This window comes from Dermacentor andersoni, chromosome 1, assembly GCF_023375885.2.
Source record: "Dermacentor andersoni chromosome 1, qqDerAnde1_hic_scaffold, whole genome shotgun sequence".
NCBI lineage: Eukaryota > Metazoa > Arthropoda > Arachnida > Ixodida > Ixodidae > Dermacentor > Dermacentor andersoni.
The window spans coordinates 49,951,625-49,965,355 of NC_092814.1; the positions used below are offsets into that span (position 1 = coordinate 49,951,625).

The 13,731-nt window shown below is 45.4% G+C and overlaps 1 protein-coding gene across 1 annotated transcript in view; it reads left to right on the forward strand.

Moving 5' to 3' along the window:
- The window catches only part of LOC126545546 (uncharacterized), a 50,248-nt gene that overhangs the window by 17,961 nt on the left and 18,556 nt on the right, over window positions 1-13,731 (forward strand). Inside the window, exon 6 of the mRNA XM_050193464.3 lies at window positions 7,103-7,167. Coding sequence (XP_050049421.1) covers window positions 7,103-7,167 — 65 coding nt within the window. The remainder of the gene's footprint in view (window positions 1-7,102; window positions 7,168-13,731) is intronic.

The window sequence follows — 13,731 nt, forward strand, 5'->3', positions numbered from 1 at the left end:
ACAAGAAATGATGGAACATAACCAACGTAGCTGACTGCTGCGCCTGCTGCCCATGGCCCGGCCGTCACATGCCATTAAATTCGCGGCGCTGGGCTAGACTCGTCCCACGCCCGGTACCTATTGTGGTGAAGCGAACTTTAGAGACAAATGCTGCCAAGTGAATCAACAGCATGTTTTTTTTTTTTTTGCCTTTTGTTTAAGTCAACCAGTGTCTCCAGTCCTGACAGGATCAAATTAATGTAAGTGGACTGTAATGATGCAATGCTAACCTTAAAAGCCTGCGTAGCCTGGCTGCAAGACAGTGATGCACCTCACACGCGTGGAAATGCTTCTTGCATGTTGCTATTCAGGATAAGGCAGAAATGGGCGCAGCGCAAAAGCAAGCCAGCCTGTATGGATTTGAGCATGAACGTGCCTGGCCGTGTGCTCATTACAACACAATGTATAAACCAATTGTCATGTTTGCTATGAATCGACCAGGTTTGTCAGGAATTGTCAGGTTTCAGGTTCGGAACTGACTCTGTGCTCACCCCAACTTTCCCTTCCTTTTGGAACCAGCCATTATCGCTTCTCATCCTCCCGTGTCTAGTTGCATGCCTCTTGGTGCTCCGGTGCTCCTTTCATTGTCGGTTCTTCCCCTCTAGCTGCTGCATCAGTGACTACCAACAATACACAGATGCTGTTAGATTAGAAAGTGGCTTTCAGCTTGCATAAAATAACCGAGTCCATTTCCACTCACTTGTAACATTGTGAGCACGAATGAAACGCACTCAGCGTGTACTGTGGGTCTGTAAATCGCACAGCAATGAATCTTGCGTGCCGATATTTTGATGGTCTTTCTTCGAAGTGCATATGTGCCGTGCAGTTGTTTAGTTAAATCAAAACTGTAATGTGAGAGCTCGTCCGAGTGGGGGGTCCGACGACAATCCTGGGAGTGCCACTTGGTGCTTTGATGTGCAGTCGGGTGATTGGAAAGAACCATCCAAACAAGATTGGTCTTTTGGGAACGCTCTAGAGTGGTGAAAACGACCATCCGATGATGCTATTAGGTGGCTGCCTGATTTTGTAATCACAGTATGAGGCCTCGACTCCCCAAATGTACAACTAATCATTAGTTGTTCTATATTTAAGTAGTTTGTTAAAGGGGCCCTGAACCACCCCTCGGGCTTGGTGAAATAACATAGTCTGCGGGTAGCAGCTGCTGCTGTGAGCATCTCGGCCAAGTTCTGCTGTCGTACGCAGTCCGTGGAGCTCGCAAGCGGAACACGAAGTCACTTTTTTCTCAAACGCTCTCATTTCAAAAACCCCATGATCCTCGCTCACTTCTGTGTGCTTTATTTCGTCATAAATCACACTCCAATACACGGCTGCAATTGGTCGTTGCGCTCGGCTACACCGCGGCCGCCGCGAGGTGCCGCCACAAGTCCAGTGGCTAAGTGCACTGCGGCTCTCTGAGGACAGCCGCGTTTGGCTTATGTTTAGCGTGGCATAGGCACCAAATCGGAAATTTGAGCTGCGCGCCACGGTGACGTCTCCACCGTAGCCTTCGCAGTGCAAGGCATTTGAGGAGGAAGGGGAGCACAGCTGAGGCCGTGTTTGATTACCGATAACTCCGCTTCTGCTGAACGCGTTGAAGTACTTTTTGCGGCAAAGTGGTTCTGAAATAGCCTATCTTCACTTCAAATGTCTCTCCACTTCGATACAAAGTGGTTCAGGGCCCCTTTAAGAAGGGCGCGAGAATTGAAGTGTGGGTCAGTGCTCTCTTCGAAGCCACATTGTGAGTGTCCTGTCGATTGCTTGAGACAATAGGATAATATGGTAGGGAAGGTGAAAAGAGTGAAGGGTGCTGCAAGCTCTGAGGGAAATGCAGATTGAAGGAGCGTGAGACTTAGGCAGTGTGTGTCCAGGTTTCAGATGCACAATCATTGTGTGGCTTGCAATGACTGCCAAGGAGTTTGTGATACTGCATACTGCACTGCTTCAGGTTTTCTTGGTGGGTAGAGGAGCCTTTGAAAACGAACCCTAAGCCATGAGGCTGTGGTATATTCGGTGTATGTTCTGAACTAGTCATATTAAAAGGATATATATATATATATATATATATATATATATATATATATATATATATATATATATCCTATAAAATATTATCTATCAATATATATATAGATAAATATCCTGCAAGGGCATATATTCTGGGGATAAAGTTCGCCTGCTACAAGGTTACAAGGTTCAGACTACATCCAATGCTTTAAAACAAAAACAAGCTAACGTGGTATGGGAAATTAGTGCTGGCTAGGAGGTGCTACAGCTGTTTTCACTGTGCAATTAAAATATGCTGAAGCCATCTGGTTTGGAGGCCATGAAAATTGCACGACATTTTCAGACAAATGTACACCTCAGTGATGAGATAGCTGCGCCAATTGCGCCAAAGTGCGCCAAAAGGCAAATCCTGCTACATCCTGCTACATTTTTGCTATTCTGCGCCGAACGCGTATTTTCACACTCCGAAAGCGAAACTAATATCTCGAGGCCGAAACGTCCATGCGCCCCACAATTGCGAGCGACATCAATCCTCACGTCGACATCGATCTTCGTCGCCATTGCACACTTCGCGCGTGAAGCAAAGGAAACGTGAGCGCGTGTGCAGGGCAAGTCGAGCTACCGGATAATGACGTGCTTGGAATGCTGCAGCACAACTCATCATTGAAATGGCGCATTCGAAGCTTAAAGGTGAGTTCACGGAACTTTCTTAATAAAGCGTTATGAAAAAGTTCTGCACTGGTATAGTGATGCCTTAGGGCAATGCAAGTTTGCCATTGTCGCATTCAGTAGATGTTAGCTGTCCTGTCAAGTCGGTTCAATTGTTCTTTAATCTTTGGTTTTCGTCCTTGATAAGGACTAAACCAACTACATTCGCGCCGCAAATATCTCTTTGGCGTTATTTTTCGTCGACCGATTGCGGAAGCTCAGTGTCTGTGCCTTTTGTATTGCATTTTCACGTAGGCTGGCGGCATCGCATCACATGGTAGTTTGCTGGCACGCGGCGCTATCTGCTTGGTCGCGCTTATCATTTGCCATGATCTAACGTTAGAAGTCAGTACTCTGGACCCTTTGCTAACTTTCGATTCGTGTTTTCAGCGCGGTGATAGTAGCAGGTGTCTTTTACAAGCCTATGTTCTCGTGCGGTACACTAATACCGGTGTCAAACGGGCACCTTTGATCGCGATCAGGGCCAACCCGGATTAGGCTCGATCCGGATCAGGTGTAGCTGCACGGTCACTCTCGATCGCAATCAGGCCCGATCGGGATCACGATAACCGCGATCTGGCTCCGAGATCGCGATTTGGTTGACGTGTGCGCCATATGACCTCCGGATTAGTTTGGACCGTGTAGCAGCGACCACTGTTGATCGCGATCAAATGTGCCCATGGGACTCCGGTATACGACCGGGCTGCTTCCCGATAGTGTCACTTGTTCGGTCCGTTTGCTTCGACGCTTCGTTGTGTTGGTCTGTTCACTACACATTTGAGTTGCAGTGAAAAATGTGGTGGTACAATCGCTTTTAAAGCATTTTTGGGGAGTTGTCTTGCCTGGTGTCTCTTAAAGCGATTCTTCAAGCATGCCAAACGCATGTATGTGCCGTGATACTAAACTAAAAAATTTGTTGTTCCTCAGGTCGTTCCACCAAGTTCAACATCGACATCCTCGGCAAGAAGGACGAAAATGGTGACACCATATCATCTTGGTGTCGCCAAGGCATTGATGGCAGTGGATACTGCATTGTCTGCAATCACACCATTAAATGCACACAGCATGGTGTTGCAGCGATAAAGCGACACGCTACAAGCAAGCGGCACATCGAGGCCACGAAGAACCATCGTGATTCTGCAGGTGTACTGAAAACGCCGAAGGCCTGTCAGACGCATTTGGACTTCTCGCAGAGTTCAGCGACACTCTCAGGCGACCGCGTGGTTCGTGCAGAGACTCTCTTCGTTCTGGGGATTACTCTCAAAGAAGTTCCCTTCTCCTGGGCGGATACAGCCACGTCTCTTTTTCCGAGGATGTTCCCCGATTCTGAAATTGCTAAACAGTTTTCCTGCAAACGAACCAAAGCATCCTACATGGTGTCTGATGGTCTTGGGCCCTACTTTAGGAAACTTGTAATTGATGAACTAAACAGACCAAATGTTTTCTACTCAATCGCAATTTATGAAACGCCATTGCCGGAGCAACGTTGCCAGCAACTCGATGTAATGGTGAGGTACTTTTCATGCATTACAAAACATGTGGTTGTGGAACATCTTCAGTCTTTCAGGTTAGGCTCAGCTACGGCTGATATCCTTCTCAGCGAAACAAGAAAGGCAACACAGGATCTTCCACAAAACAACTTCATTTGTTTCTTTAGTGATGGGCCTAATGTAATGAAAGCTGTGAAAAAGAAACTGAAGGAATCGCACCCAAACCTCGTAGATGTAGGCGAATGCTGCCTCCACAAAGTTCATAATGCATTCAGCCATGGCATAGATGCTTTTGGTTCGGATGTTGAGGCAGCAGTCGTGGATGTATATTACTTTTTCAAAAGTGCTGTACAAAGTGCTTCGATTAAGGCCCAGCAAGAAGTGCTTCAACTGCCAAGCAATGTTTTCTTACGTCATGTGAGCTCCAGGTGGCTTACATTAGGGCCTGCAGTTGATCGCCTCATTGAGCAGTTTCCAGCGATCAGAAGTGTTGTCATGTCTGATTCAGCTTGTCGTGTGGGAGGACAGCTGCGTCAACGCCTGAGGAAAGCGTTTTCAGACAGAATGTTTTATGCAAAGCTCCTGTTCATGAAGAATGCTGCAGGTATATTTACCGATTTTTTGTCTCTGTTTCAAAAGAGCGAACCTTTGGCTCATCTGCTTTATAGTGAAATGGTGGCTTTAGTTTATAAGCTGTGTGGACGTTTTATGAATAAAGAGTCCTACAGCTCTAAGAAGGGCACAGAGCTGCCACTACTGCAGGCCGACTCTCCTGCGAACTGGAAAGCAAAAGTGGAGATTGGAGAGGACACAGAGCAGGAAATGTCATCTTGGGAAGCAGCGGACAAAAGAGCATTTAGGCTGGGTGCCAGAAAGTTTTATATCAAGTGCACAGAGTACCTTGTGTCACGACTGCCATTCGGCAATTTATTGCTGAAGAGTCTACGCTTCCTTAAGCCAGAGTCCGTGGAAAAGGAATCCTCATCCAGTGACCTCAGGCAACTAGCTTCAGGGCTTCCACAGGTTATACAGCCGCGCGACATCTCTGCCTTGATGGACGAGTACAACCTCCTCCGGCTGCAGCACATTGAATCAAATGCATCCACTTCTGTCGAAAAGTACTGGCAGAACATTTTTGATAAGAAGAAGCCTGACAATGGAGCCAAGTACCCTCTGTTGAGCAAGATTGTCAAAGCGTTGCTTTGCATTCCGCACGGAAATGCAGACGTAGAAAGGAAGTTTAGTGCGAACCGTCGACAACTTAATGAAAGGTCTAGATTGACTATTCAAACCGTAAATGGCATAAGGAACATTGTTTCATATGCCAAACGCTTTGGTAGTGACCCGTCTAGTTTCGATGTTACGCCTGATGTTGTCAGAGCAGTGCGAGGGGCAAGCAAAAGATATAGAGAACGTTTGGCAGCTGAAGAAGAGCAGGCTGCGAAACGGCAGCGTGCCAATGGTCCCGAGATGATGCCAAGTGAAGCTGACAAAAACCTCCAGCTGGAAGTAGAAACGGCAAAGAAAATGTTGGTGAATGCAGAGCTGCTCATTAATAACGGCATCAAGACGAAGAATTTTGGCGATATTGAAAGTGGGCAGGCCTTGCTTGCTGAAGGGAAAACAAGGCTTTCGGCTGCGCTTGACAAAATGTCGCCTAAGGCAGCCAACTAGGCAGTATTTTGCAGTTAGAGTGAATGATGTTGCTTACAGAAAAAGGCACAGAACAAGTCCACTGCTTTTTGATAGGCCAAGAAGCCGAGAAGTTGTGCTGTTGTTACATGTACATAATTATTATTCAGTTCATATATGTTTAGAACCGTTGATAGTGTTTGTTCATTGTTTTTCTATAGGCTTGTGATCTGCATTCTAGTCTTTTTATTTATTTTTCTGTAAGCTTCTCATTTGCGTTCTAGTCTTTTTTAAATAAAAGTTCCATTGACTTGCTCGTTGTCCATTTATAACTTGCTGTCCTATAGGGGCTTGGTGGCTATAACACAGCGCTGATCTATACTTGGTCACATAACAAATAAATAAAATGATGCTGAAGTTCTAAAATTAGTTATTTGGGCCAACATATGACGTTGCACAGGTAACCCGAAATTAACTAACTTGTAGGGTCTTGCGTGCCAAAACCACGATCTGATTAGGAGGCACGCCGTAGTGGGGAACTCCGGAATAATTTGGACTACCTGGGGTTCTTTAATGTGTACCTAAATCTAAGTTACGGGTGTTTTCGCTTTCTGGCCGCATCGAAATGGCGCTAACACCCTCTTTATGGCACAACACCTTTTTGTTCCCAAAGGCTTCTTATTTACTGTTTTACTTCTCGTAAAGTCAGTTTTTCCACTTGGCAATGAGCCTTGAGCTGCTCCAAAAGCATGTTTCCCTGCTCCAAAATGCCCTTCTGGCTGCTCCAAAAAGCTGCTCCAAAATTGCTTCAGCCAATCACATCACTGACACCTGTATCAACATTCTTTTTTTTCCTGACGCTTCCAGCGTGGCCATGCTCTACTGTGGCTACGAGGCATCACAGGGAGCACATGCATGTTCTAGCATGCTGATACTGAGTCTTGTCAGAAGCTGGATACGTTTGCTTCAATATGAGTGGTGAATTTGCGGAGATGATATCGCACAGATGTGCTGCTGACAACATTCTCCTTCGCTCACTAGGATCTGTTATGGCACTGTTGTTGGCATTTGAAGTTTCAGTGGTTTTTGCCCATTGGTTGTGCTTTTCTGTCTGCATAGTTTTAAATTGTAGGCTCACCTTAATAACTTGATATTTTGCCATTAAATGTGAACATGTCTTATACATAAGTTCTACCTATTGTTTCTGACACTGCACTTTCCACTTCCAGAAAGTGCCTATTCCCGCAAGTGTGCCCTTTCTCCAGAGCTGGCTGCTGTTGTTGGTGCTGAGGAGGTAAGACTGTCTTGTGGTCTTGGTCATTTTATGGGTTTTCTGTAGGGGTGTGTGAATATTCTAAAATTTCAAATGTTATAGAATATTATACTATAATATTTGTATTCAATTAAACTAGAAAATTGAATATATTGCTGGCTGTGCGGGAGCAAACATGGTTTTTAGCATTTATGTCTATCTAATCTAAGAAAGTGTGTTTGATTTTGTGCTGAATTTTGCAATAATTTTATGCTGCTGGCAAAATTTCGCCTGTAAAACACGCTTAGCCACAGGACGCCTAAAGGTCCAACCACTGGCATACGCCGGCACGCATCGTGTCGGTTAGAGGAAAAGGGCACGCAACCACTGGATAGAAGCTCTGACGCGTGCCGATGATCGCTCTTCGGCTGCAGCGCACTGTTGCTGGATTGTTTTGTCTTCAACCGTCCAAGTCTAACCTAAAACAGCCTGCTGTAAAATGAGCTGGAAACAATAAGTTAGTGATCTGTATGCTCTTCTAGATATGAAAAGCACGTTTGATTAATGAATGTGGTCCTGCCACAACAGTTTCTTTTTACCTTTGAAGTAACAATAGTGCACAAAATATCGACATGGCCGCTCGAGCTTGTGCATCGTCTGTCTACAAGATAAGCTTTGCAAACACCTGCACAACCATGCCATATTGTATCAAAGCTGTTGTACAAGTTCATTTTTGGTAACTCATTGCGTAGCCAACTATGTAAGAATTAGGCGTGCAAAGTATCACTGAAAAATATGGGTCACATAGTAGTGACGGTGAAAAATGATGCAGAGTCAAAACGTGGTCAAAACTGGGAGTTGCAATAATTCTTTATTAGGCGAACTTGTGCTCAGCAAAAGCAACACTCATTCGCAACGATGGCGGCGAGCAAAGTTGGCAATATATCAGTCTTGAAAGTTCCAGCCTATTCGCTGGTGCCCGCAATCTTTCCAGAAACTACTACACAATTCATGTCACGTATGCAATCGGATTGTATAGGGTTCATCGGCAACAGACAACCGACAGAAACATTGATAACATTCGCGAAACTTCCTATATGTGCAGGTGCGTCCTGTGCAGAGTCGTAACGTTTAACATTTAGCCGCTGAAATACGGTCACCGGATACAGATAAAGTATCCGTGTCAATATAATTATGCTTGTTGGTGCAAGAAAGAAACGCGAAAAAGTGGGTTCTGACAAAATCGGCAAAAAAAGTATTGAAACACCTACAGCACTCCCAAAAAAAACACATCTGCAATAGCTAAAATTTACATAATTTGTAGCTTGTGTCCTCTCGATTCTTGATTCTGTCAAATCTTGCCCATGGAGCACTTCATTTATTAGAGTGTTTTAGTTGAGCGACCTTACAGTACGCTCCGCTTCAAGTTGCCCCGCATAGCCACAGCGGAGGGGCGATTTTTACATTTTAATTATACGTTTCGCATAGCGGAGTGGACCTTTCATAGTTGCAGCGCCCACTGGCCAAATTCAGGGTAATGAAAGGAAATAAAAATACCCATTGATCACTTTTATAAAGTAAAACGAATATATATAACTTATTTGTTCATGAAATATCTAGACGTATGCTTGTAATGCGTTACCGGTCCATTTTATCCAATGGAAAATAAATTGCCATCTTGGGGAACGGGATGTGATAGCCAGCAAGTTTGCTTTTGCATTCAATCCAATCCTTTCTGATGCCAACGGTAGCCAGCGCGCTCCGCTCGGGCAGCTTTTAAGCGGACCATGTCTGTCGCTCTGCTAGCCTGCTTGCGGCTAAGCGGAGGGCGCATGCGCATTCGTGATTCCGCACTGCTCAGCTGCTGAGCGGAGCGTAAAAATGCCAAACAATAAAACACTCTATTATTCTAGGTTGTTTTGAAGCATCAACACTGTATCGGGAGGCCTTCACATTGGGTGCACTGCTAGAAAAATTTTCACTGTGTAAAGGCCATGTTCTATTGTAACAGGTTTCAACATGTCAAGTCTGTCTTTCTCGACATTGAGGGGGGACCCTCCACCTGAAAACTTTTTAATTCTTTGTTGATTTTGATAAACTTGCCAAGTTTATGTATTTCAATGTGCTAGTTTTAAATATACATCCAGTTATCTAGCATAGTAAAAAACTTTCCAGAAATTGAAGAAGTTCAGCTTTATTACATAATTTGCATGGAGGTGAGCTATCTACCAAAGTATACATGGCATAAGAAATACTGACATACAAAAATGATGTGGAACTAACAAAGAGTGCAAATAAGCAAGTATGGTGTTGTAACCCAATTTTATATCAAATGGGAACATTGCAAACTTTAGTGAGAGAAATCCATCTACAGTCAAACCCAGTTATATCGAACTCTCAAGAAAACGCCTATCAGTTCGATATATGCCTCGTGCACTGCCTATAGAGGCGCCACTGATAGCCACCTAGCGGGCGCTTCCAACAGTACGCGTGGGAGCAGTAGCAGACGACAACCCTTTGCAGCAAGGACGGCTGAAGTTCGCGGCTGCGATTTCTCCTTTGTTCGGCTGCCAGGCTGCTGCTTCTGCGGTGACAGTTATAGGGAAGACGCTGACCTCTGTGGGAGCGGGTATGAACACGATGTTACCGGTGTTTGGGACAACATGGTCCACATACGTGTCAGGTGCGTCCCGCAGCCAAACGCCATGAACCCCATTTACATGAAGTGGAGCTCATGTTAACTAGCCGATAAATTTTGTTGAGTAATGCAATCTCTCGATCGTTGTTTTTAGTTCTACCGTTGCCGTAATGCTGCTTCTGTACCTCAATAATTAGCACCCGTCGTTAGTGCAGACTTACATCAAACAAATCCGGACGCTGCGATGTCTACATATGCCGTTGTGATTTTTCTGCCGATGAATACATGTGACATCGCTGAATAAGTGCAGTCGAAGTCGCCTCAAGAAGAGTTAATTGCAAATTTATTGATGGAAACGCGTACACTAGTCAACGAAGTCACTAAACGCATGGGTAAGTGCGTGTAAGTGCTGTACCGCCGATGCAATTCTGTTGCATACGCCAAATACGCCAATGAACTGCCGTTCCCGCTGCAGTGTTTGCAATTTTAAAGTCTCCAAGGGAGCTGCTTAGAAACGTACAAAGCTAAAGTCTGGCTAACCTTTCAGTACTTTTTTTTATATTACTAGAGAGAGGTGCTACATGATACAGTGCAGTCCACTTATAACGATACCACATATAACAATATATCGGTTATAACGATGGGTCGACATGAGAGTGTCATTTTATGTATTAGGTCTATGGGGAAAAAAACCATTTATAACGATCAAAATCCTGCCGTCTGGACGGCGTTTTCCGTGCCAAATAATCATAACATTTGCGTTGCTTAGTTCCCTGAAACGAACGATGTCGAGACGAGGCGATGTTTACCTCCGTAAGTTCGTATCTGCCGCCATTACCGTGCAGCGCATCGCGCCCCGCCCGCGCACCGGAGAATAGCTGAGTAGGCGCAGCGCGCCGCAAGATGGCGCTAGCTGCTTCATGCGCGTCGGCCACAGTCGCTCCGAAAGAGAGAGAAAGAAAAAAAAAGCGACAAGCAAAGCGGCACAGTGGCGCCCGTCCCGCGTCTCTCTCTCTCGCGATAGCAGGCTGACGCCACCGAAGCAGCATGCAACCAACAGTTCAACCCAGTTCGAAGATGGCGCCGACAAAGCGCAAAGCTGTGTCGCTTGACACGAAGATGGATATTTTGCAGGACTCTCGATGTGACTTCAAGGTGAGCGCCCTTGTGAAGAAGTATGAGCTCGCCCAGTTAACGATATCAACCATCTTGAAAACCGGGAGCACCGCGATTGTGAAGGCAGGAGCTATCAGTGGCCATGCCGATCAGCGGAAAAGGGTTAGAGACCCTTTGTACGCCGATGTTGAAGAGGCGCTTTACCAGTGGTTCATCACCAATTGCTTCAAAAAGGCGGGCTTTTTGCGTAAGGACGAACTTCCCCAACCCACTGAGACCAACACGGTGGAAGCCGCTGACATAACCGAGCTCTGGGAGCTCGTTCCTACTGGTGACACAGGTGGTGCGTCGAAGGAGGAGTTTTTGACTGCAGACAGTGCTGCCTCATTCTGCGATGAGGTCACCGATGAGGTGATCGCCAAAGATGTGCTGTCTCGACAGACGGCAAAGTTGTGCGACGGTGGCGACGGCAGCAGCGACAGTGACAACGAGATTGACAGTGGCTCCTTGACCCCGACTTCAATGTCCACGCAAAGTGCACTGTCGTCGATCGACTCCTTGATTGATTTTATGCATGCTAAAGGATTGCCGCCAGTGTTTGCGCAGCAGCTGGAATCCATGCACGCCGCGGTAGTGAAGCTGAAGCTGCCGCAAAAGCAAGTGCAGATTTTGGACTATTTCGGCGCGCCTAACCCTAGACACGGTCATTGGCGCTAGAAATAAAGTTTGTTTTTCATGGTCTACTTTCTACATCATCTATTCTTTAGAGCAAGTAGCAAATTCGAAGCTGCAAAAATATGTTCCGCGTTTTTTATTTTTTACTTTACTTCTTTAATAACTGCAGTCCAGATATAGCGATCATCGGTTATAACAATCACATTTTTCGTCTTTCTCAATATCGTTATAAGTGGACTGCACTCTATATTTAAAGGCAGAGCAGCGCCAGTCAAAGTAGATGAGCGCTGGCGGCAAGGCCGGGTCTAGTCCTCTGCAGCGTAAGCATAATAAGAAAGAATTTAGTTGAGTACAAAATTCACATGCAAGAGGGACTACATTGTGAAACAAATCGCTCGGCGTGTTAAGTCTGCTTAGGCAGCATGGAGGTGTGATGACTTCTCAAACGTGACGCGAACTTTTCAGCGAAAAATGGAACAAAAGTACCATATGCAGCAACTATTAGCAATTCTCGCCCTGAACTACCTATCTTATAAACACATTTAAAAAGAAAACATGATGTCTAAGATGCCCTCGGGCGAAAATAATAAAGCTGTTAAAGAAGCACTTCCTTGGTATCATTCCGATAAGACAGTGTGATTTATACCCTTTACAAAGAGGTAGGGTGAAAACCTCGCAGCTCAAAAGAATCAACAAGAGTTATGCATGGAGCAGCTAGCAACAGTTTAAACGTGTGAGAAGCCATGCATAAAATAGATGTAAAGGCATGAAGTGTGCGACAGCTGGTGCGAGGATTTACCAGGCCACATAAAACCAACAATTTCAGTTCTTGCAAACTTCAGTAGCTTTAACACACAACACAATGTGCTCGTGCAGTCGTGCTGCCTAGCTAGCGCAACGCGGTAAAGAAGCGGAAAACAATATAAGCGGTAAACGGCATTCGGAACTTGAGCGAAATGCCGTCTGCACTGCAGACTAACTTCGTCGCTTACGCGTCTAACTATGATCGTGTGAAAAAAAAAAAAAAAACACCGACGAGACAAAGGAAAGGATGAGAACAAGAAATTTCCCGCCGAAGCGACGATCCATTCTTGCTACTGTTGCTCCCGCTGATGAGGCTTTGCGGGGAATGATTAGAACCGTATCGCCGGCACGTTTTTCGTCTGTATTTGAGCACCCCACTGTGCTACAATTCTTCGACATTCCTTGAAGCTTTGGCCACCCCACACATGCGAAAAGTGTTGCCTATTTTGCTCTGAAAACGTGAATAAAACGGAGAAGCACCGTCAACGACACAACAAACTACGGCGCGTGCCTGGCTCCTCTCCCGTGTGTTCTGCGCAAGGCCACCACCAGTGGCGCGTCCATCGGCGTGCACTACGCGTATAGAGCATAATTCGATATAAGCCTGCTAAATAATTGGATGTCATAAAAGCACATACCATTTATAAAATCACTTTATTGATGAAACTAGCTTAGTTTCCCATGAAATAGTCCTGTATTTTCTTCTGCTTGGGCAATTTCGCTGCCTGTGACGCACGCACTTCTCCACATTGTCTGAGTCTGAGCAGCTGAGGACGCAACCTTCCGCATATGCGCAGAAGCACCGGACTAGTGCGAGTGCACCAATCACTTCGGAGGATGTGAGCAAAGGACCGTCGTTGCTTTCCTCATTGTGCCTACTTTAAAGGGACCCTAAAGCTAAACACTAAATCACTTAAGTCTACTAAAGGATTGTTTAAGAACTCTGTAGGCAGTCATTTCAAAATAATAGTTTGATTATTAGATGAGAAAATGAAGGTCGAAGTATCAGTATTTGAATTTCGGGCCGAAAACCCGACACCGGGACATCACTGCGACGTCAAGGATTCCAAAGTATGTTTTTGCATTTGGGCCATGTTGGCCGAGTATAGGTTCCCGAAACTTGCCATGTTTAGTATTTGGTTCCTTTAGAACACAATGTAGTCAATCTGTACCACTATATACGTAAGTAGGCCCTAGAAGATGCCATCAAAACCCATGACGTCACAGCGACCAGGTGTGGGAGCTTCAAGGAGGCGTCGCCACCCGTCTTTGGTTCTTGCCCTTTTTCTGGCTCACTAAGCGTCTTATCGTGGTAAGAGTGGTGTTTTTAGTGTAGTAGAAAGGTAATTTACTGATGCAGAAGAAATCATTTT